The sequence below is a fragment of the Pantherophis guttatus genome, chromosome 1, assembly GCF_059756535.1.
Source record: "Pantherophis guttatus breed Tessera chromosome 1, ASM5975653v1, whole genome shotgun sequence".
NCBI classification, from domain to species: Eukaryota; Metazoa; Chordata; class Lepidosauria; order Squamata; family Colubridae; genus Pantherophis; species Pantherophis guttatus.
The window spans coordinates 228226939-228253167 of NC_142063.1; the positions used below are offsets into that span (position 1 = coordinate 228226939).

Genomic DNA, 26229 nt, shown 5'->3' on the forward strand with positions numbered 1-26229 from the left:
TTTTGAAGGATGACATTTAGTGGGTGCTGTATTTATTTTAAGGTGGCTTGCTCTCATTTCATGCAATAGAAGAGGCAGAAATAGCTGTTTGCCATAATTAAGTAGTGAAGAAGATGTTGAGGGACATAACCTCTCCTAATGCTGTGGCAGTTCTGCACATGTGAATGTTACTAAATAAGTTCTTGAATAGCCTTAAATAGACATCTCAGGTTAATAGAATTAATAAGTGTTAGTATAGAATCTGAAAGAGTAAAGGGAAGCAGCTATTAAATATACTGGATTTAGCAATCATACAACATGCTTCTGTCGTGTTGAAAAAGCTGGAGGCTCCTCTCTTATATCTAACAATCAAGAGCAAAATTGGCATTGGCACTGACATACAACACTGTTCATAATTTTTATGTCAGTAAAATCAATTCTGAGCCAAAGACATTTCCGAAAAGACTGATTAACAGAGAAACAAAAAGAATCTGCTGCTGTAGAGAGAGATAGAAGGAGGAAGGGAGGGAGAGGGAGAGGGAGAGAGGAAAGAAGTGATATTGTTTATGTAAACAGCTTGACTAAAACAGTGATATATTTAACAAGCATAATCACAACAATTGCCTGCAGGAAAAGACTGTGAATTCACAAAACATCTTAATACTTAGCACAAACTAACTGGGCTATCACTTACAAATTGTTACTTACAGTTCCAAACAGGCATATAAAACAGGCATGTTAAAAATTACTATTATTATCATAATCTATTTGAACTACTTTTTCACTATTCTGATTATGTTTTCATAAAGAGTATCATATGCTCTTCAAAAACATAGTTGTATATGTTACAGGCATGTTTTCTTAACCATGATGATGACAAAATGATGGCATGATACAACCACCATACTTATATACAAGTACGTAAGGATTAGAGGTTACATGGCAATATCCTTCCTCACCATGCCCTCTACTACAGATGCCGATGTATGCTTCCTCTTAAATAAATCTGCATAGAGTTGTAACTCAAAATAGCAGATCCCCTACCATTTCAAATGTAAAAAAAAAAAAAAAAAGATTATGCACATATGGCCTGTGACTATGGTAGGAGGCAGAATTTGCTTGCCAAATACTCAAGACATGTATTCTGTTGAACACATCAGAAAGATAGGAAGAAAAAGAAAAGTTACTAGAGGACATTCTGGAAAAGAAAGGGATTTTTTTAAGATGCTTGTTGTACCATTCTATATGCGCTGTATGATGCTTTAACCTTGAGTGTATACATTTAACTTTGTGAATCTATATATGTATATGCAAATGAACACTCACATGTATAAAAGTATATGTGTCCAAGAAAACGGTCCCACAAGAGACAGGATGGCATTAGATCTCCTGGAAGGGAAAAGTAGCAGGACATACAGCAGAAAGGAATTATTCAATGGAAGAATATGTTGGCTTGCAGTCTGGATGGACTGAAACCTTGCAAACTGTTGCAAAAGTGTCTTTGTTGGGACAAGATTTTTTTAAAAAAAGTAATTAATACTAAACTGGAATGAGTATAGGAGAGCAGCTTAAATGGTAAATTCACATATCTATAATAGAAGCTGGGAAGGAAAGTAGATGATAGTAATAAATTGTTGGAAGAAGCAAGTCCTTTAGATTAGAAGCCGTTCTATAATACTTTCCTCTAGTATAATTGAGGGCCTGCCAAAGCCATGTAGCAATAGCACTTAGACTTATATACCACTTCACAGTGCTTTAGAGCCGTCTCTAAGTGGTTTGCAGGATCAGCATATTGTCCCCAATCATCTGGGTCCTCGTTTTACTGACCTCAGAAGGATAGAAGGCTGAGTCAACCTTCAGCCACTCAGAATTGAACCCTTGGAGTGAGCAGTGAGTTAGCCCTGCAGTACTGCACTCTAACCACTGTGCCACCATGGGTCTTGTGTGTGGTCATACAGTATATGATTTCTTGTCCTTAATTTCATCATTAATATCTTTTCTTAGATCAGGGTTTCCCAAAATGACTCCTAAAGATCAATGAAACTATTCAAGGGCATGATGATGATGATGATGATGATGATGATGATGATGATGATGATGATGACGATGATTATTTGTAGTACTATTAGAGCAGTATTTATTAAATTGTTTTCCTTTAATGAAGGCTTGGTAGTCAAAAAGTTGAGTTTGGGTACCCCTGCGTTAAATAAATTTCCCTCCTCCTTCCCTTTTTCTTCTACTTAATAACAGCTGCTTCATTTGTTTGAGTCACTTCTAGTGACTTCATGGACATGTCAATTATTTTCCTTAGAAGCATTACAAAAGTGAGTTGTTGACCTTGCTTTTTTCAGGGTTTTTGTTTGTTTTTCAACTTCTCAGTTAAGCCTACAATTTTGGAATTCTCTTTGAATCTCCCATTGAAGTACAATTAAACCTTACTCTTTAAGTGCCAAGGTCAGACAAGATCAGCCCTGTGTTTCAACTGCTGAAATATCTATTAAGTTATATTATTTTAATCAAAATGTGCTGGAAAAAGATGAGGAAATGCCTTTTTGCATTTAGATTGCCTTGTTGCAGTGGGAATGTTTTGCCTTGTTTTTCTTGAAAAGTGGCATCTATCAGTTGTAATTATTATGCATTTGAAAACTCTAGAATGCCTTTTTGTATTTGTTTTCTACAGTTTCCAAAATAAGCCTAACTAAGCCATACAAGTATTAGATTTGAAAGGTGGAAAATTTTTGCATCAGAGACTTAATTATTCACAATTCATAAATGCTATAACTATGATTAATAAATTGTATGTATTATATTTTTCATTTGCAATAATTGGAGACTGCCTTAGTTGTGAATCTCTGGGAATATTCAACAAGATGAAAAAAGCAAAAACAAAAAGAGTAGATTTAAACCAAAAGACATATGTACCATGATGAAGCATCCTTAATCAATCACTATGTTCCAGTTTTATAAATTAATATTCCAGTTCAAGGTCTCCTGACTATCATATATGAGAGTTTTTTAAATCAGCCTTTCACCAAAGCTGATCAAAATACTTTTACAATATGCTAATAGGATTCTCAGACAAGCTGAGTGAGCTCAATGAAATATTCTCCAAATAGTTGTGCATATGTGAATTCTACAATTCTACAAGACACCATCAACAAAGATATGCAAGCTGCGGGCCTGCACCCTGAAGACGCAGCTAACCGTGCAAAGTAGCATTCAGTGATCCAAAAAGTGGACCCTGCATTTGCAGGAATATATTAGGAAGAAGAAGATGTTGTGGCCCGTCAGCGGCTTGTGCAGCTAGTAGCTGATTCCGACAGTGAGGAGGCTGGTGTGGTGCTGCGCCAGCAGCTTGTGCAGCTGGCACTCGAATCGGACAATGAGGAGGCTGGAGAAGATGTGGTGCCAGAGGCAGGGATTCAGCCAGGGCCTTCAGAACCTCCAGAAGCTCCTATAAGTGAAGAGGAAGAAGAGGAGGAGCCTCTTCTCGATGCACGGGCGCGCAGAGCTGCCAAAAGGCAGGAGTGACTCCTCAGGAGGAGGTCTCCTCGGGAGTAAGGCTTGGGGCTAATTGGCCACTCCCTTAGCTTATTTAAGACTGAGGCAATTTGCAGGGAACAACTTTGTTCGCTCTTCTTCATGTCTGGATCTTAGTTCTCTTATCAGTTTCCTGCAAATTGCTTCTGGGCTTTCTGCCAACCATAGTAAGATTAGAATTATTTATTCTTTGGATTCTTGTAGGCTGTTAAGAAAGTTAATTAACAGTCTTTGTTTGAAAAAGACTGATTTAATTTAGTAAACTAAGGTTTGTGTGTGCTGCGTTCTTTGGGGTCCGTAGCTGGGGCAGAACAGATGTGAAATTAGTATTAAATTTTAAAAGAGGGAGAAATAGCTTGTTGAATAATGTGACTGTACTGTCCAATAGTAAAACAGATTATTGAATAACTCCCAGCTTAAACCCATTGAAGCTCTAGGTATAACAAGTTCTAAATCTAAATATCTGTACAAACAAGGACTATTGAAAACAAGGACTTTTCATTCTATCCCTTATGGTGCACAACCAAGAAAATATTTTATAATGTACAGATACAGGGGTGTCAAACTCGTGTCGTCATGGCAGTGTCACGTGATGTATCGGGACTTTTCCCCCCTTTGCTAAACTAGGCGTGGGCGTGGCCAGCACGTGACGCATCCAGCCCGTGGGCCACAAGTTTGACAGCCCTAGTATAACATAACTGAAGATAGTATGCTAAGTAGATTGACAATTCCAAATTAAGAAGAAAAATGAAGGCTACAGACAATTTTATCTGGCAGGGGAAAAAAAACAGTTGAAGAATAGCATCTCCAACTTCATTTCCTAGTTCAATACAAGAAACTTCAGAGCAACCTCAGAACACTTCCAATAAAATCATTAAATCATTTAATCCACATCTTTATACATAAGGAAAAGTTTTACAGATAAAGCTATTGGGTATCTTATATGTTCCCTTCATCTTTTCAGTTGTGTCATACAGGAATTGAGAGTAGCTTTTACTATTTGGCCCTCTAATGCTTGATATTTCCTATTACACTTCTTAGAATCACTCCAAGAGATTTTCTTTAAAACACAGCAGGTCACTGTGATCCTCAAACTTCACAAATTGATCTTTGTGATAAACAGTTATATATCAGTCAGCTTCTCTTACTCTGACAATTTAACGAGGTGGAAAAGAATAACAACTGCCTTTCTCCTTGCTTGAGGAAGAGTTAATGTGCTCAGCACAAAAAAAAAAAAGCAAAATGAAGACAAAGATATTTTCATTTTTTTTCTCCTTGATTTTCTGATGATACAATTAAAGGCATGTGCTATAATCTGAAGAGACTTTTTAGCAAGGGAACTAAGAAAAACCATCACTGTGTTGCCAGTAATATTTCAAAGTTAAAGCTATCTTTGGCCAAGTTACTTTCATTAAAATTCAAATATGGTTATTATTATATAGTAATCGCACAGTTCTGTTAAAGAAAGACTGTTTTCCCCTTGACAAAGTGATTGATGCTATAATGATGATAAAATTAAGTTATAAAGATATCAGAATTCAGAAGCAAGTTCAGGCCCTGAGTATTTTCCTGTCTGCTTATAAAACAAACAATGATTGAATGTTTCTTGGATCTTTGAATTAAGGTTGGTTATAGAATTTGAACTTAGTGAATGAGGGGTAGGTTCTACTTACTTTTACTACCGGTTCTCAATGGGAGCGTGCATGCGCGCTTCTGCGCATGTGCAGAAGCTTCTGCGCATGCATATATCGTCCACTATAATGTCCAGGCGGGTGGGTGGTGCCTCCCGCCGCTTTTACTACCGGTTTGCAAGAACTGGACAGAACTAGGAACAACCCACCACTATAGTGAATGTACTGTATAGCCACCTCTGTTGCCTCCATATCCCACTTTGATATTTGCCTTCAGTTTGAAATGTTCAAAAATCTTCAAATATTTTTTTTCCCCTAATTTTATCAGAATTGTTTGAAATAAGAATAACAGTCTCGGCAAAATGTTCATTTTTATTGTAGCTATCCTTCCTATCAACAATAGCTGCAGGTTTTTCCATTTTTCCAAGTCTAATTTGATTTGTTGTAGCAGTTTTATATAATTATCTTCTTTTATAGTTGCACATCTTGCTGTTAACTGAACTCCTAAGTATTTAACTTTCTTAACTATCTGAATATCTATCTTTTCCACCAACTCTTTTGTTTTTGTTTGTTTGTTTCTCTGACATTTTTAACTAGTATTTTAGTTTTCTCTTTATTCATTTTCAATCCTGCAACTTCACCGTACTCTGCTATTATTTTTATTAACTTGGGTCCAGATTCTTGTGGTTCTTCTAAAATAAATACCAGGTATTTATGGTATTATGCAAATGCCTGTAGCTTATATTCTTCTGTTTTTATTTCCACTCCTTTTATTTCTGAATCTTGTCTAATATTTCTATTTAGTACTTTCAATGTTAATATAAATAGTAGGGGGGACAGCGAACATCCTTGTCTTGTGCCTTTTCTTATGTTAAAGTTCTCAGTCGGATCCCCATTAACCATCACTTTTGCGGTTTGCTTGGAATATATGCAATGAAAGTATTCCTTTTCCCAACAGTCCCTATTATCCTGACCAGACAGCTAAAGAATGTCTATTAAGGGCCCAGCCCTACCAGGAGATCTAGCATGAAGGGTTATTCCCCAGTCTCATAACTTTCCAAAAACAGTGAAAATATGGTTCCTGCCTGGGGAATTCTGGGATTTGAAATCCATGCTCTTAGAGCAAAACAATACTTCTTACAGTCTTTATTTTAGCCTTTTAATTTTGGTTTCTATTTTAATCAATTTTATTGTGACTGTGACACATGTGCCAGAGGTTCGCCATCACGGCCCTATACCATTCTAGACAAGTGGCTGTCCAGCCTCTTCTTAAAAGCCTGAAGAAGACTGGAAAATATTAAAAAAATTGGAGAAGAGCAAATGTTCTTGTCTTCAAAATGAAAGAAGAGGAGGCTCCATATCTGATCTTATATGCACCACGGTTCAAATTCATTTCCATGCCTATTCAGGTTGGGCTCAGGGGTCTAAATATCCTCTTCCAATTCTATGATTCTAAACATAGATCGTTGAACAGCAGAATGCCTGGAGAAGTCTTCAGATCAAATTTTATCACTTTATTGTTATGTTCTATTTTACAAAGTAATGCCTATATTTTATCCTCTTAGTTATAATTTTGAAAATCAGATGAAACTATGGAAACCAACAACTTTTCTGTCTTAAATCCTGGCTGTTGTTCAGACTTCTGATCATGACAATCTGTAGATGTCGGTAAAGTGAACAGATAGAAAAGAGGAATTCTTGAGGAACAGGTCAAGCAGCACTTCCTTCATTTTCTCTGAGTCTCTTTCAGCATTTTGACTTTTTAAAGCTCAGGAAAAATTAGATGGAGATGTGAATGATGTCTTATTTGGCTCTTGGCTGTCTGAGCATCATTTAGCTGGCAAATCAATTGACTATGAATCAGAAGAAAAGACAGATAAATGTGCTTGCTATAGATAGCTAAAAGCACCAATTTGTTAAATATTGATTGGTTTGAAGGATCCAGCTTCTTGGATATATAGAAATAAATTATGAAAAATATACAAGATTTTTGTATATACAAGATATACAAGGTTGTGGTTGTCGTGGTATGTGATTATAAATAAGTCTACTATAGAAGCATGGGTGAAATGCTCCCAGTTCGGACCGGATCAGCCGATCCGGTAGCAATGGTGGCAGGTGGTTCGGAGAACCGGTCCTAAAAATCCCTGGGCCCCCCACCCATGCCTACCCAATCACCCAGTCACCCCCTTGCCGCTTCTTTTAAAAATGCTTTTAAAAGATTAAAAAAAAGGCTCTGACTATCACAGCTGAGCTGCGTGATCGTCAGAGCCTCTTTTTTTTTTCTACTTTTAAAAGCATTTTTTTATAACCTATTCGGCTGAACGTGCAATAAGTTCACATGGTGCAATAGGATTGAGTGTTTGTTAGTAGGATTCACTGGGCTAGGGATTTTTTTTTCCCCTGTTCACTGTGAGTTGTATTGTGTTGTGGGGGGTGCACGAAGAGAGACTCAGCCAATCTCATTGTACACATGTTGTACTCTGACAATAAAGGTTTAAACTGAATTGAATTGAATTGGAACTGCTGAACTGAACTGCTTTCATCAGTTCTGATGGTGGTGGGCCGGGGGTGGTGGTGGAAGGAAGCCATCAGAACTGATGAAGCTTCTTGGATGAGAAGCAAAACTCCTCAAGGAAAAGAAAAACAGTCCAGTTGCCTTTTGAAGAAAAAAAAGCATATTTGAGACAACTATGACCTGGATGATTGAGAATGTCCACAGACTTCTGTACTGAATGCAGAATACTTCTTGAAAGTATATTTAGGATTTGCTGCCTTTGTGAATTCCTTTAGCATATTGAAATTTGAAGACAGCTTGGCCTCATGCAATTAAAAGTTCATTTTAAAGAGTCCGTCATTAGCCCAATGCTTGTTTTAAAAAGCCTTCGGAGGAAATAGCCCCATTATTCTCTCACCAGTAGGTAAAGCAATATAATTAAAATTAAATGTGTGTTCTACAAATGAAGTTCTCTGCTTTCAGTTTAGTCTTTATCAAATCTCCCCCCCACCCCATGAACATGCTGGCATTGCAAAGCCTAATTGTTCAAGGGATGGGGTGAGACGCCGGAAGGGGGGACAGAGAGATTAAAAAAAAAAAAAAGACTGTGTGAATATACATTTGTGTTACCAGGAAGGATTGCAGGAATCTCTGTATGATGGGTCTCTATGACTGAGCTGTCAAAGCAGCCATTGTATCAGTTGAATTAAAAGTATCTCATTCTGCATTAGAATTGAGAAAAGAAGTTCACCAGAAATTTCTGAGTGTGGATTAAGAAATCTCTATCATTACAGAATTTCATCTGGATTATCATTGTTCATTTTAATTTATTATTAAAGGATGTGGAGCTAGTTCACCTCCTGTGGTGCACCTTGGATAAGCGCATAAGCGCAAACTAAACACCTTACATTGAAACATAAATTGATTTATTGACAGCATAGAGTCCAATCCATGTCCCAAAAGAGATGGAGTTATCATCCCTCTTTATAGAAGTATGCAAATAAGCATATGCATCTGTTTGCATATAGCAGCCAGGCAGTTCTCCTCCGTGGGCTGGCTGTGAGAGTAAGATGGGGCAGATGCTTCTGCAGCACCCTGCTGGCCAAAGTGGGGTACAGGGGGGCTCCCTGTGCCCCATTTTCTGTCTGGACGGCCTGCAGCAGTTTGCCAGCCAAAATGGGGCACAGAGGAGCTACGTGCTCCCCCCAGACCCCATTTTGGCTGCCAGAGGCACCGCAGGCCGCTTCTTTGCTATTTCCAGTTCGGCCCCATGGGCCAGATTTGAGCACCCTGCGAGCTGGATGTGACCCACAGGCCTTGAGTTTGACACCCCTGTTCTAGAGTGTTACTTGCTTTTGCTTTCCCAGAGCTCTGCTCCCCTCTCAATATCTTTTCCAAGCTTATTAGCAATCCTCGGTCTTCTGTGGCTAAGTTGATGTTAATTTTCCTGGGAAAAAAAAATAGGGTAGCTATGTGATCTAGTATCACATAGCTAAGCCCTTGCTTTGTTTATCCTGGGAAGATGTATTTGAGTTAGAGGCTTTTAGCCTGGCCCTGCAAAGCCTCCAGATTGTCACTTTAAAAAAATGGTTTCTTTCATGGCCTCCATTCTCATTCCACTTTTCTCTTACTCACAGGTGTTAAAATAGCATGCAAAAGGCAACTGTGCTTTGAATGTTTCTATGAATGCATCAAAATTCTTTTCATTCGCCCTTGCACAGGCCTCTGTATGAAGAATTTTGATGCAGACATATACAGTATAATACCACAGCAAGATTTTTGCTCTTTTGTGATGTACGTGCTGCTTTATGAATGTCTGTATGTGTATTGGTAATAGGAGAGAGGGAAAGTGAGTTTCAAATAGGGTAGGGCCAAAAATTGAACCAATGCCATCTGGGATGTTCTGGTCCCAGAACACTCTTTAGAAGGACTGGATAACAACAGAATATGAAAATGAACAGAAGGGAAGAAGCCCTCTCATTCCTTGTAATGGCTGAGACTGAAAAAGGAATGGGATTTTAAGATGCCAACATGATGCTGAATTATATATCAAAAATTATGTAACAACCTTCTGCCAAGGCAGCATTTACCACCTTTTGAGCCTCTTCCTTCTCCCCAGATTTGGCTGACTGGGAACAAGACTAAAGTAATAGTAACTATTAGAATCCAAGCAGATTCATCTTAATTAGTCCAAAATTCATTTGCAGCTGACCAAGCTTTGACCATGACAAAGGTCTTTATCTTCAGTTCACTCTCTGCTATGAGATGAAAATTAGGTCCAACAACTACACACCTACCGTACAGGGATCAATACCAGTATCAGTAGAGATATGGCCATAACTGCAATTAGAAGTAGTGAGTCATTCCTCCCAAGGGTAGGGATTTTTGGTTGGTTGGTTAGTTGGTTGGTTGGTTGGTTAGATAGTTAATATGCTAGCCACCTCGCCTTCAGGCAACTCTGATGTTGAAGACATTTGATACTAATAATCTAAGTGAGTCCAACACTAGCCCCAACATGAGTTTGAGAAGCTTGGTTAAAAGTATAGCTTCCTCCCCAGAACCCAATCAAGGGGGACCATTATCTAAAAATGAGGACTCAGATTGTTGGGGGGAGGGGGGCAATATGCTGACTCTATAAACCACTTAGAGAGGACTGTAAAGCACTATGAAGTGGTATATAAAAGCTATTGCTATTGCTGTTATAAATAGACTTGGGTTTAAAAAAACTGGTAGAGGCAGTGGTGGGATTCAGCCAATTTGCACCTATTCAGGAGAACTGGTTGTTAACTTTCTAAGCAGTTCGGAGATCCGGTTGTTGGAAGACATCTCCTTTTGTTTTTTTCCGCTTTACAGGGCTAATCCTGTAAGGAAGGCAGGAAGGAAACATTCTGGTGTTGTTTCTAGCCTAATCTTTATTGCCCTCCTTACAGAAACTGCCTCTCTGGTTAACCCTTATTATATTGTAACAGTGAGTGACTTTGAGTTGGCCACACCAACACGGTCACATGACCACCGAGCCATGCCTACCCAGCTGGTTATTAGGGCAGAGAACTGGTTGTTAAATTATTTGAATCCCGCCACTAGGTAGAGGCCAAAGTGTCCACTGATAAGAAGCCTAGATATGGGCATTTATTGGGGGAAGGGGAAAAAAAGGCAAATGATACAAATTGAATGACCATGCACTTTATGTATATGTGTGTGATGTTGTAGTGTAGATATACTATAAAGTGAAAAGCTCGCATTGTGATAGCATGATGCAGTTTTCCTCATATTTTAGAGTCATTCTGATTATGTACAGATGCCTATGAACCTAGGAAAAGATTCTAGATAGAAATGGAGATTTTTATACCAAATTACCCATTCTTTTTCTCTGGTAACAAGGCAGCCCAGTCCTACTACCATACCTCCCTCTGGTGGTCATTGTCAAAATCAGCCTCATATTCCTCCAAATCCTTGACACACAACCACAATTTTGGTCATAAATTGTGATGGTCATAAAAAGAGGTTGTCACATGACCATGCCTGACTTATGACTTTTTTGTAGCAATCTTTATACAAATGTGATGGTCATTAAGGGAAGAATGGAAGGATGTATATCGTTGCAGCCATGTGGTCATTATTAGCACTCTACTGAGAATTGTTGAGACCACTGGGAGGTTTATCTTTGCCCTTAGATGACTGCAAGGAATATACATCCTTCCATTCTCCACCATTCATTCAGTTAGAACAGAAGATGCTTCTCGGGTAAGAAACAAAACATCTTCAAGGGAAAAAAAAACCAACATAATCCAGTTGTCTTTTGATAAAGCATCTTTGGGAAAACTTTGCAATAGCTTCTTTAGGACTCTTAATGATAAGAATTTCTCTACCATGCTGCACCCACGTGATATTCACCAGCTTAATGATAAAATTTCATCCATGAAGATGTTGCCATACAAAATGTGTTAATCCCAAACTGGCTAAAATGTTGGACTAGGAGTGGGAAGAACCAGATTCTTGATCAAACTTCAAGCCATGAAAACTCAATGGGTGATTTTCAGCCAGTTGCTCTGTCTCACCCCTGTTATGCAGGAGTGAAATGCTCCTGGTTCGGACCGGCTCGGGCGAGTAGGTAGCGATGATGGCCGGTGGTGTGTGGACCAGAGCAGCTCATTCAAGAAGGAGAGTGAGCGACTCTGATACCTTTTGGGCACTTTCCTTCCCTGACAGACAGCTGCAGGAGAAAGGTGGGCAGTAGGAGTCGGGGAATGGTGCATTCCCCGACTCCGGGGAATGGGGCGGGTGGGCAGAGCCATAGGAGAAAGGTAAGGACATGCCGGCAGAATAGAAATTTAAAAAGTTTTCCTACTGGGTTCTGTGGCCGTGGCTTGGTGGGAGGGGGTCTTGTGACTGAGTGGGCATGGCTGTGAGTGACTTTGAGTTGGCCACGCCCACTCAGTCACAGGACACCCCCCCACCAAGCCACGCCCACAGAACCGGTAGGGAAAAATTTTAGATTGCACCCCTGCTGTTATGGGGACAAACAAGAGGAAGGAGCATTTAGTACATTACCTTGAGCAAAAGGCAGTTATCTAAATACAGAAGTTGTTTTCAAGGTAACAGTTATAACTGTTTAAAGACTACAGATATCCCTCAACGTACGACCACAATTGAGCCAAACATTTCTGTTGCTAAGCAAGACAGTTGTTAAGTGAATCTTGCTCTATTTTACAACGTTTCTTGCCACGTTTTTTTTTTTTTTTAGTTTGATTTATATGCCGCCCTTCTCCGGAGACTCAGGGTGGCTTACAATGTGCTCAGCAATAGCCTTCATCCTTTTTGTATATTTATTCAAAGTCAGCTTATTGCCTCCACAACTGGGTCCTCAATTTACCTACCTTAGAAAGGATGGAAGACTGAGTCAACCTTGAGCCTTGGCAAGATTCGAACCTGCAGTAATTGCAGGCAGCTGGTCTTAATAACCAGCTTAATAACAGGGTACCTTAGACCACTGTACTACCAAGGCTCTTAAGGTTGTTAAGTGAATCATTGCAAGGTTGCTAAGTAACACAATTTGTTAAGTGAATCTGTCTTCTCCATTGATTTTGCTTGTGACAAGGTTGCAAAATATGATCACATGATTGCGACTGTCGTAAATATGAACTAGATGCCAAGGATCTGAATTTTGATCACGTGACCATCTAGATGCTGCAATGGTCATAAGTGTAAAAAATGATCATAAGTCATTTTTTTCAGTGCCGTTGTAACTTGGAATGGTCACTAAATGAATGGCTATAAGTCCAGGACTACCTGCATTCTGAAGGATATAATTCCTGACCACATTTGCTGATTCAATATGATTCAAGAACATCCCATCTACATTTGAACTAAGTATGTTTCATTGTTCCAAATGAAATGAAGCTTCTGGTAACCTATTTTTTTCCCCATTCATGCATGCATATAGAGGCAGAAAGAGGAAGACAGTTAGCTTCCCAACTCCATTATAATGCTGAGTAGCATGTAATATACATAAAAAAAAATTCACACAGTATAAAATACCAAAAAAACTCCAAACATTCAGAGAAAATCACCACCATCTGATAAATTAAACAATGCACAAGGGGCCTTTGCACAAAATATCGGACTATTTTATTTTATGCTGAAAATACACAGTAAAAAATGTTAAAGCTTACAGCAAATCTGAAATAACTAATGTTTTAATTAAAGATAGTTTTATAGTTTTAATTAAAGATCTTTTATGCTTCTCATTTAAATGTTTTTTGCATAATTCCTTATGTGAACACTTAACTCAGAGTGATTTTCTGCTTTGTGTTTGTGTATACAGAGCAAACACATTATTTTTGTTCTAATGAAAATTAGTTAAATCTTTTTATAAAACTTGTCCCATTGATATTGTACAAAATTAGGAATTTATCTTCTATGAACCATGCACTTTATTCTGTTCAAACACGTTTTGCAAATACAAACATGCACTATAAAACCAGAACAAATGGCATTTTAGCCAATGTTGTTTACAATAATATACCATCCGTGTATGTGCATTTTACTAAATGATTTAATTTGTTTTCTATGAAATCTATACAGAGCCTAAAGATATTTTATTGACAAAAATATATGCTAAGGAAAAATTTCCTTCATTGATGAGTATTACAAAAATGTTTCACGCTGAGAAGGCAGAAACTACTGTGTTTCCCTGAAAATACAACCTACCCTGAAAGTAAGTCCTAGCTTGATTTTTACATGTGCGCCCAAAATAAGTCCTACCCCCCAAAATAAGCCCTAATTAAGACCCACACCCACTTCAGAGTGAAAATTAAGAGTGGGGTAGGAATAGAGATTTTACAGTACCCTTCCCCTGCCACACCCACCAAGCCATGCCCACAGAACCAGTAGTAAAAAATTTTGAATCCCACCACTGCAGCATCCCCACGGCCATGTGATCAAAATTCAGATGCTTGACAACTGCTTCATATTTATAATGGTTACAGTGTTCTCAAGGTCACGTGATCACCTTTTGCAACCTTCTGACAAGGGAAGTCAATGGGGAAGCCAAATTCACTTAACAGCGGGGCTACTAATTTAGCAACTGCAGTGATTCACATAACAACTGTGGCAAGAAAGGTCATAAAATGGGGCAAAACTCACTTAACAGCTGTGTCTCTTAGCAACAGAAATTTTGGGGTCAGTTGTGGTCGAAAATCAACTGTATTTTGGTTGTTCCAAGTTTTAGATGAAACAAAATCTAGATGGATTCCCCAATAATTTATGGGACAAGTAGGGCAAGGCCAGTGCACCATCCTTTTCACACACACACAGACACATACACACACGTCAACCTGTAAAACAACTTCATCTGAAGTCATTATCTCTCACACTCACTCCTACTTCATTTCTTGGTTGCCATTCATGGGGTTGGAATTTCCTTGAGTTCATTAATTGGAAGGATGACACTCACAGGAACTCCCAGCATGGCATAATCCAGTAGCCGATTTGTCCCTGTTCTTTCCAGGACTTTCCATTCCCCCTTCTCCTTTAAGCCACTGTTACTGCCATTACCAGATAGCTGGTATGGCTGCTGGCTTCTTGACCATCTTCCCTCCCTCACTCATCTATTGCTGATGTCCCAGGACAGCATATCCCAACAGCATGTCTTCTGATGTTTCCAGAATCTTCCTTCCCTCCAATCTCCCTCAGGAGTTGCTGAGGCACAGTAGTTTGTGTGGCTTGTTCTCTCTCTCTCTCTCTCTCTCTCTCTCTCTCTCTCTCTCTCTCTCTCTCTCTCTCTCTCTCTCTCCCTCCCTCCCTCCCTCCCTCCCTCCCTCCCTCCCTCCCTCCCTCCCTCCCTCACCAGTTTCTTACCAGTCTCTTTTATATACACTGGTTTGGGAAAATTACCTTGCATTCCAGTTTATTGTCCAAAAGCTTATCTTGTGTCCTTTGACTTCTGATTGCTTCCCTTTGCTTAGTCATGAGATTTCTGGGAAACTGATGTTCTCTTTATATCAACATACCAGGCAGCTGCTTTTTTCCAAGGCTGTGCACACCTTTCTCCAAGTCGCCCATGTGCTTTTATGAATCATGCACAGCTTTCAAGGAAGGTTTCAGAAGGCTCCTAAGCTTTGTGAGAGGCCATGTGTGATTTGGAGAAGGCTTCACATGGCCTCGGCTGCCTCACATAAGGCCACAGAGAGCTCACCTCATCAGCTGCAGGAGGAAAAAACAGCCAAAGACTTTTGGGTCCAGCAGCATTGGTAGAGTGCAAGGCAGCAGGGGTGGCTATGGCTGTGTGCTGTGGTGCGATGGGGTGGCTGGCCATGGCGCAAGGAATGAGGTAGCCCTTTGCAGTGATGGTGGTGCTGGCAGTGCTGGGTAAGGTAGAAGCCCCAAGGTGATTGAGAATGGTGAAGGCGCTATTTCAGCCTAGCATTACTGCCACTGCTGCTGAGCAGGGCAGCCAAAAGCCTAGAGATGGAGGGGGAGGTTGGTTTTAAGTGCGGGCGGGTTGCTAATCACCCAAATTGTGATCATATGACCATGGGGGCACTGCAATAGCCATAAATATGGGGACTAGGCCACTGGTGAAATTATTTTACTACCGGTTCTGTGGGCATGGCTTGGTGGGTGTGGTATGGCTTGGTGGGCGTGGCAGGGGAAGGATGCTGCAAAATCTCCATTCCCAGCCCACTCCAGGGGAAGGATACTGCAAAATCCCCATTTCCTCTCCACTCCTGGGGGAAGGATATTGCAAAATCTCCATTCCATCCCACTCCAGGGGAAGGATATTGCAAAATCTCCATTCCCACCCCACTCCAGGGGAAGGATACTGCAAAATTCCCATTTCCTCTCCACTCCAGGGAAAGGATATTACAAAATCTCTGTTCCCACCCCACTCGGGGGTCAGCCAGAGGTGGTATTTGCCAGTTCTCCGAACTAGTCAAAATTTCCACTATCGGTTCTCCAAACTGCTCAAAAATTTTTGCTACCAGTTCTCCAGAACCCATCAGAACCTGCTGGATTTCACCCCTGGACCAGGCATAAGTGCCATCTGATCAGCACTGCCATAACTTCAGTCTCTGAAGAAAAGTTCTTTAACTGAGGTCTATCTGCAAATGAATCTCTGAAGGACTCCCTCTGTTCAATGCTCCCTTTACAAGCACACAATTTCAGAGTGCAGTGGCTGGATGTTGTGTGATACAGAGAAATCTGAACTACTGAAATAAACCATTTCAGAATTGTGAGCATTTGTGTACACATGCATGTAACAGCCTTAAATTCAACTTTGCTAAAGAGCTAGCTGTCAAGCAATATATTCTGGAAATCTAATATAATTATTACCTTAATTTTCCTTGTCTCTTGGTTTGAATTACACTTTCCTTTAAAATGAAAACCACTTAGGAGAGGCTAAATCATTTTCTGCTGTTATTTTGTTATAACTGCTTTTACAGATCTTCCTGTTGTCTTTCTCTTTTTACCCCTCTCTGGGGCATTTGCTGTAAATTAGTCATGTGTATCATTGTCAATAGATGCAGTGTGAAAATAACATCGACTCTATTACCTTCTTTCTATGATTATTTAGAAAATGGATTGTTTATTCTCCCTGCTAATGTGAGTATGTGCCAGCCTGCCGAATGCTTAGAACTAGTGTGAAACTTACTTCAAACTGACAATGTTACCATGGAGTCCTACTCAGTGTGCTTGAATCAGGATGCAAGTGATCTCTAGATAACCACTGCATTATGTATAGGGTGAGATGGATAAACAGATTTTTTAGCCTGCCTATGTTTTCCCCATTCTTGTACCAATTATAACACACAAATGGGCGGGCATTTCGGTTAAAAAAATAATATCCCATATTTGCATTCAGAGCTATGAACTGTCAGTAAGTATTTTCATACAACTCACTTAAAACTGACCGTAATGGGTTTCTGAGTTTTGTAAATTAATAGCACAATTCAATATATGCTTGTTTGGGGGGCGGAGGGGGACTTACTGTATTCAGTTGTTCTATTGCTTTGTAGTGCAAACTAAACATTGTTTCTAGGGACAAAAAAACCTGTTTTGGAGAGGTGGCTTGGCTCAGTTATGCTCATCATTAAATAATAGTTTGCATAATTCCTAATTGCTTAATTCTGTTCATTTTTTTTTCTTCATGTTTACATGTTGTCCTTCAAGCTTTCCCTAAATGATTTATTTTCTGCCTTCAGCATTGGAATTTCAGTGGTTCTTCCCAACCGTGGGCTTAGCATGATTTATTCGGGCCAATAAGCTAAAACCATAAACAGCCGTTTGGCCTGATGGTAACTGCTTTCACATCAAGCTCTTTAGCATGTTTGCAGAGCTTTTCTTCCTCGCTAAGGTTTTGCTTTGCAAAATGCCTTTTTCTACCCACATCCTTACCCAGGATTAAGTTTTCTTCACTCAACTTCACAGCAACCAGATTTTGTTGAGATGGTGGTCGTATAAAAAAAACCCTACAAGGGCATTTAACCAGAACTATTCATGAAATACATTAAAGATTAACTGGTGTTCTTATTCAGCTATTCCAATAACTTGACAGATAAATCTGCATACAGTATCTGTTCTACTAGCTCACTGGTTATATTGTTACCAGTGTTTCCTTGAAAATAAGACCGGATCCTATATTAATTTTTGCTCCAAAAGATGCATTAGGACTTATTTTCCAGTTAGGTCTTATTTTGGGGAAAATATGGTACTAAATGTGTCTGGCTGGCTGACGATCTTAACTGGGGCTTATTTTTGGATAGGGCTTATACTACGAGCATCCTGAAAAACCATGCTAGGGGTTATTTTCCAATTGGCTCTTATTTTCAGGGAAATACACACTGTTTGAAAAAAATAAAAGGGAAGGGGATCTTTGTTGAATGAGGCAACCCAGGTGGATGAATAGTCTCTGAATGAATGGGAGCTAAGGTTGAATTCAAACAGGATAAATAGATCTTGATTCTTACCAAATATGCAAAAAGCTATGTAAACGAGAAAATGTTGGCAAAATATTTTTAGGAGAGTTTAATGCTCATTTGCATCATCAAAGTGACTTGTTTTGAGCCACGGTGGCACAGTGGTTAGAATGCAGTACTGCAGGCTACTTCTGCTGACTGCCGGCTGCCTGCAGTTTGGCCGTTCAAATCTCACCAAGCTCAAGGTTGACTCAGCCTTTCATCCTTCTGAGGTTGGTAAAATGAGGACCCAGATTGTTGGGGGCAATAGGCTGACTCTGTAAACCACTTAGAGAGGACTGTAAAGCACTGTGAAGCGGTATATAAGTCTAAGTGCTAAGTGCTGTTTTTTTTAATTGGAATATATATCATAAATGTACTGAAAGGCTTGTGTAAAATACAGGTAGTGTCCTTGACTTATGACCACAATTGAGCCCAAAATTTCTGTTGTTAAGTGAGACATTTATTAAGTGAGTTTTGCCCCATTTTATGATGTTCCTTGCCTCATTTGTTAAATGAATCACTGCAGTGAATAAGTTGATTACACAGTTGTTAAGTGAGTCTGGTTTCCCCATTGACTTTGCTTGTTAGAAGGTCACAAAAGGGGATCACATGACCTTGGGGTGCAGCAACAGTCATAAGTATGAGTCAGTTGCCAAGTGCCTGAATTTTAATCCCATGGTCATGGGGATACTGCAAAGGTTGTATCTGTGAAAAACAGTCATAACTCACTTTTTCAGTGCCGTTGTAACCTTGAACAGTCGCTAAATGAACTGTTGTATTCTGCTCAATAAGGAAGCTTTGTACACTGAGGGCACACTACAAGTAATAAATAACTTAGAGAAAAATCTCCTTAAGCTATTCAGACTATTTGCATGTTCTTTCCTTATATGTCAAATAAAATATCATTCAGCTACTCTGAATGGTCAATGTGAAGGTAAATGAAGTGAGGTGCAATTGTATTTTGCTCTCTAAAGGTGCTAATCAGAAGTAATAGTAATAATTATTTTTCACATTGAAAAATAATCAAAAATGACTTGTACGATACCAGATTTCTGCTTTTCTACTTTGTCCAAAAGGAAGCTGCAGGCTGCTAATATGTCAATCTATTTAATGGGGCTTCTGTGCAATGGATATAAGAGTTGTTACAGCTTCATTAGGTTCTAGAAATTATACATCCTCAAGCAGTTTATAATATTTTCTTCCTAATTCTGTCATTTTTAATCAGTTCAGAATCTGGTTTGAAGATATAGCTCTACTATCTCCTTCCATGTGAATCTCATGTCATGGAATAACAGAATGAAGAGCCCCTACTAAGATTCTGAATCTAGCTGACAAGTGAGAGAATAAAAATCACAGTGTTGCACTCACAGTCTATTAGTCATGCCTAAACTTGTCATCTTTCTGGTTTTTATGCATACAAGGAAATAATTCTATGTATTCAATGAGCCGACCTCTGAGTCCACCAACGTAGGATTGCAGTTTTTGTTCTTTTTTAATTTGAAATATGTTTCTATAAAACTCTTCTTTTCACAGTCAGAATTCTGAAATACATGTGCTCTTCTTAATCGATCCATAATAAAATACTTTTGACTACTAAAACAAGAATTCTGCTTGATTTTTCTTTTCTTTTTCTCAATAGTGGCCAGCATTCAGAAGCTTCCTGCAGCATCTGTTCTAACAGACATCAATTTCCCCATGAGAGGAAGGAAAGGAATGGTTGACTGGGCCCGAAACTCAGAAGATAGGGTTGTCATTCCCAAAAGTATCTTCACCCCCATGTCAACAGGTAAAAACTCAGCAGCGCTTTAATTTTCTGTTTCATGAAAGCTCCGTGAAGAAAGCTAACTTGCTAACTCATGCATTTGTGGACTTGTTTCATCAGTATTTTGGATCAGCTATTTGAAGATTAGCATTACAGTCGAATTTTAGACTTGTTCTTTCTGTATAAATGTCTAGTGCAAAAGATGGTTATTCAGTATTAATGATTAGCATTTACAATAAAACCTCTATTGTTATAACATGGCAGTTCTCCATAAAGCAAGGAAAATATATAGCGGAAAGAATGTCAAGCTTATTTTTCGTATAATTCGAAGTTCTTGAGTCTGTGAACATGAAAGCTAATTCCTGGATTTCTCTTTTGGGCTTCTCATTAGTTCATAGCTGGTGGTGCCTCCCTATAATAATGCACCTTGAACCTGTTTCTATTTCTATGGGAACCCAGTTGAAGTTGGAAATAATATGGCAACAGCAAAGAATCAGTAGAAAAATCTAAGGGAAAGAGTCACTATCGGAGTGGGTGGTCATAATAAATTTAAAATAATAATCATAATAATGGAGACCAGCTGAAAACCATTTGCCTGCTTCAGAGTGCACCCAAATGGCTATTGTAATCTTTGTGTCCCTTTACACATTATAGGAATAGCCATTTCAGTTCCTTATGTGAAAAGGGGACTGACATAGTACACATTTATCTGGTTCTTCCTCTTCCCTGCTTCCCTATCTGTGTGTGACTGATCATGTTCATTATCTATAACTCTCATCTATGGGAAAGGAAGTGATGGGCTTCTCACTACCAAGTTAGTATCCTGTTACAAAACAAGCAAACATAAGTACTCAGTTGTGCTTGAATGTGGAGTGGAGAAGGAAGAGAGTTCTCATAATTATGAGATAATTACATTTCCGTATGGGAATGGCCAAATATAGGCTTATATAGGACATTATTAGCTAAAATTGACCATGGTTCACTATAAGTTCTTTGTGGCAAATTGGTTTATTTAACTTTTGGAGGTGGTGGCGTTATTTAAAGACCAGTGACCATTCCAGTAACTTTTCTGAGGCCAATGAAATAATTGGATTATTAGATTAGGCTATTAATTATAATAATTAAGATTATAACACAAAATATCAGTTTAGCAGCAAGTGATGAATTTCACAAATAATAAGATTTCAGAATACTCCTAGCCATGTGAGTTGTTCAAGTTTAGAGACTTTTTTCAACCCTAAATGTAAAATCTTATTACATTATTATAAAACAATTCACTAGAATATATTACAATTGCAATCTTGGTTTTCTTTAAACAAAATTTTCTATAATGATAAAATGCTGTTGTACTTTAAAATACTGTTGTACTTTATCAGTTATGACAAAGTTGGAGATGCTTGGAAAGGTATCAAATTTAATCTACATATTGACTTCTTTCTTCCTTTTATTTTTAGAACTAGATGAATCCACCGTGTTTGTACTTGGAGCAGTATTGTACAAAAATTTAGAGCTTATTTTGCCTACCTTAAGGTAAGTAATGACTCTGAGAGACAGTTCCAATGGAGTGTGTCTCTAAGATGTGTTCTATAGCAGGCAGGAACATAAGACTTAATTTCTTATTTTTGTCTAAAGAAGGAACAACTAACCTGATTTGGGTTCTACATCGAGTGTGTCATTTGCTTTTCTTAATTTTGCCATTAACCTTCAATAGCAGAACTGAAGAAAAAAATCTCAAGTTTAGTTTGGCAACATCATTCCTAGGTCTAGCAACAGGGTGGGCAGAAGAAACATAGAGAGGCAATAGCATTTGATATCTAGAACAGAATCAGGCAATTTGGTATTTTTTGTATGTCTTTAATTTCTGCAATCCCTTATCATTAGCCAGACTTGCAAGGATTTTTGGTATTTGATGTCCAAATCACTTGGATGTCACAAGATTGTTTGCTGATCTATCTGGAGGAGTCAGCCAGACATAAAACAGCAATGGGAGGAGGCAAAAGTTTGTAATAGGAAGAGGAGATATTCCTCATGGGTGAACCAAATGACTTTCTTTAGCTCAATACAAGTAATGGGGAAAGAGACAAAGGTGATCAGGGCTTTATCTAATGAAAAGAGGAAAGGTTAAGAATTAGGAGGAAAGAGAGAATGTGTCTCTATGTAGGACAGAGAGAGAAAGGAAGAACTGTAGAACTTTCAATCTGTCAGCTGGAATTAAAGCATAAGTGTTAAGGCATATTGTCCTAAGTGTAGATGGGTGTAAGTATTTATAAATGCAAACGTGCTTTTATCTGTGTAAAATAAGTGCTTCAATAATGACTAGATAATAATCTAAAGACAAAAATAAAAAGACAGACAATACCATTGTTAGATAAGATATAGATATATCTCAATTCCACACATTTATTTAATACAAAAGCTACTGGATGTCCTAAGCATATGTGGGGGGGGGAATCTACTCTCAGTGAGTAATAGAAGTCCCTCTTCCTTGGTACATTATCATGTAATTAGGCACAATAAGTTATGTCAAGATTTAGGCACAGCTGAATAAGTATAACTGAAAAATTCAGCCTTTTACCTTGATGGAGAAAAATTGCAACCATTGGCTATTAGACATTCATCAAAAAAATGTTCCATAGAAATCAAAAGGAGATTCGTTCAGAGACTGACAGGGCAGTTTTTGCTTAGTCTGTATTACAGTGCTTCAACTGTCAATCACAAACATAAATGAAATCAGAGAAGAATGAAAAACAAGGCGATATCCAGGAAGCCCCTATACAAAGCGAGAAGTAAGAGAGGGTACTTAATAGCAGCTTTGTATCTTCTCTTTCTCCTTCCTCTGATGAAGTCTTCACATCAACAGCTTTGTATGGGACAAGATACCACATATGCAGAGTGAGAAAAACACTAGTGGGGAAAATTGGTAGACAGGAGAAGAATGTTTCACTCTTTCCCAGCTGTCAAAAGTCTCTTAGGACCATGAAACAATGGTTTTTTTTTTATTTATTTAAGTTTATTTATTTGTCAAACATATATAAGATAACAGATAAAAGTATAAATATGATTATGAATACATGAAATGGATACGAATAAAAAGGGACATTAGTACACGGACAGAAGGCATGCCGGTACGCTTATGCACGCTCCTTACAGACCTCTTAGGAATGGGGTGAGGTCAACAGTAGACAGTCTAAGGTTAAAGTTTTGGGGGTTTGGCTGCCTTGGCGGACACCACTGTTAACAGGTACAGGATTTGATAGAGCACTTCCTATTTTGACTATGTTCCATCCACAAGATGCAAATGTAATAAAATAAAATGTAAAAAAAATAATAATTATTTAAAACCTAAAGTTTACTCCATGATTCCAGGAGCATTTGAACATTTTGTATAAATGAGAGTATTTTCTCAGATTCACTCTCTAGATCTTACAAGCCGAAGTTGGCTTGATGTATGCTTTGCCTTCCAAATAAGACCTTGTTAAATGTTCATTTAATTAATAATAATTAGATATCAGGTACATAACAAGATTTTAGTTAATTAGTTATATCTGTTACATTTTCAGAACCATATACCAAATAAATTTTGTCAAAAGGCTGTCTCTTTTTGTCTATCAAAATATATTTGGTTCTGAAAAATTAACTTTTTTAATATATTAGTTTTGATAAAGATAAAAGCAGTTCTTCGTCCCACTGTGTTTATCGCTTAATTCTTTTATGCAGAGAAAGTCAGATGTTCATAACACTTATTCTCAGTTTGTAGGATTTTCAGTATAATTGTGTGACTAATAACATACTTTGAGAAGCCAATGGCAGCTTGATCAAATTGCAATACCATGACAACAGTTTCCCTCTGGAAAACCTTTTCTACACATACAATTGTTGGCAGCATAGGATCAGGTACCACCTCTCTTCATTACACGTGCATTTAATACACTGATTTTAGTGCCACAAAGAAAGATGAGGTGTACCCTCATCAAACAGGGAAAGATATTATACTGTGCTAATGTAGAAACTAGACGCTTAAAGAAAGATATTTTTCCATTGCTTTCCTGTGCATGTTAAGAACTTTGGCTGGTGTTGTTCTGTAAATACCATCCATCTCTAAGGTGAAGCTGGTTACAGCAAGAAGAAAAGGTTTTGTTTTAGAAGTTGCAACCTATCTAGATAATCAGATTTGTCTGATTGTCATCTTGTGGGGTCCTTGGTGCTCTCTGAGCTTGATTGTTATATTGCAGATGATGTTACCTACTTTGATAACAAAACAAAAAAAACAGCCAACCTCAGAGAGCACCAAGGACCTCTCAATTCAACCCTGAAATATAAATATGCTCTTCTATTGTTGTCATTATTATTGTCATATTAGTGTCAGTGATGGTTACTCCCGGTTCTGTCCGGTTCTTGAGAACCGGTTGTAAAAGTGGAGGGAGGCTCCGCCTACCCGCCCGGACGTCATAAGGTATGATCTACGCATGTGCAGAAACTTCTGCGCATGTGCAGAAGCACACGCGCGCAAGCAACGTGAGCACGTGTGCACGCTCCCGTTGCAAACTGGTAGTAAAGGTAAGTAGAATCCATCCCTGATTAGTGTCATACAAAAACATTCTTACCTGGATGTCTTTCTATTTTTTTAAATAAATTTTAAATAAATATGATCTTCTGATCATACATTTTGATCTGTCTTCATTTGTATTCCAACAATGTTTATTTTTTTTTAAATGTGGGTTTTGTTTTAATAAACACCTGATAAATGAATTGCATTTTTTAGTATTTCAAGAAAAAAAAATAAACATCACACAGCATATGTCTTAATGTATTCCTTACCTAAATATAACCTATGCCCTTCATTTCCCTTTAGATAAAGACACACTGAGTTTAATTATTTTCCTGCATAAATAATCACAATATTCTTCCTTCTTAAAAAGTGTCTTGTTTGGGCAGCAAAGAGTCCTTCATCACACCTCTGTGTGATTTTGTCAATAAGACTAATTTATCAGAGTGTGGCATAGCATAAATGTTGTTACCAACACATTATTGCTCTCCTAGATTTTGTTTTCTCAGACATTTCTGAGACATTTCACAAACCCAATAAATGGAGGCTAATTAAACAAAATCTCTTCCAGAAAAAAAAAAACCAACAAAATTTGTTTAAAAGCAGACAATACTAATTTTTATATATTAAAATTATATCTGAATGGATATTAAATCCAAAGAGATTGTGATTATTTAGTTATAAGACTTGATATAATACATCAATGCACAATTTGTTCATTTACTGAATTGGAACAAATGTGATATTTAACTTTAACTTTAATTGGACAGTTTTACATCTTGCACGATGCACAATAAGAAATCTGTATGCACAGGATTTCAATATGCTGTTGGGTATTTATTGTGTGCCTCTGAGGTACATTGTAAGATAATTTCCACACTGTAGAAAAAGATACAGGTTTAATACTTCATAAAAATAAAAATAAAAAACCAGCAGATGGCAGCACCTAGCCGACCTTAGGTCATCTAAAAAAAAAAAAACAACTAGGCAAGATTGGACCTTGATTAATACTTAGAAGGCTATAGAAACACTTCAGTAGGTGAATTTCATTTCACAGTGGGGTTCTCAGATGCTGTTAAGTTTAGCAATGGAAACACAAACCTTCCGTGAGGCAAAATGTCCGTTCTTAATTATCCAAGCTCCACATTTAAGTTGAAATATATACCCCCCCCCCAAAAAAAAGTTCATCTTGCTTTTTCTCATGAAAACACTGCATTAACTGACAACTGGTAGCTTTCTGGAAGCTCAGGAACCTGAACTGCATTTTGCCAGCTGAAAAGAAATTGCCCACTTCAGCTGTACAATGACAGCTATTAAAAAGAATGTTGCTTCTAAAGATTGTATTGTGATATGAAAATTACCCATTGGCTTTATCATAATGTAGTTCAATTTCATAAGATGCACACTGATAATTTATTGAATAGCCTAGCTGCAACAGAGAAGAAAACATCAATCCTTCAGTTAGGAATTTGGCAGAGGAGGTGAGGTATTTATAAAAGACATCCTGAATTTTTTTACTCCAGTCCTCATGCTCAGTACATTCATTTTTAATCCATATTGGAATCATATGCCTTGATTCTGGTTTTAGAAATGTATTTATTTAATCAATGTATTTATTTAATCAATTTAATCAATCAAATGGGAAGCCATTTATATGGCTTCCCATCTTGCAAAGGTGACTTTTGGTGGCTAACAACTCATTAAAAGAATAAAAAGAAAACAGTGGAATAAAAATGCCAATAATGGTCACTAAGAATAGAGAGAAACCTCTCAACATACCCCCATTTAGGAATATCGAAGAATGGACACTTAAA

At 38.1% G+C, this 26229-nt stretch overlaps 1 protein-coding gene across 4 annotated transcripts in view; it reads left to right on the plus strand.

Moving 5' to 3' along the window:
* Positions 1-26229, plus strand: part of ADGRB3 (adhesion G protein-coupled receptor B3) — a 502073-nt gene that overhangs the window by 241648 nt on the left and 234196 nt on the right. For all 4 annotated transcript variants that reach the window (XM_034431977.3, XM_034431978.3, XM_034431980.3 and 1 more), the window contains 2 exons: positions 19747-19893; positions 21324-21399. In XM_034431977.3, the coding sequence (XP_034287868.1) occupies positions 19747-19893; positions 21324-21399 (223 nt within the window). The remainder of the gene's footprint in view (positions 1-19746; positions 19894-21323; positions 21400-26229) is intronic.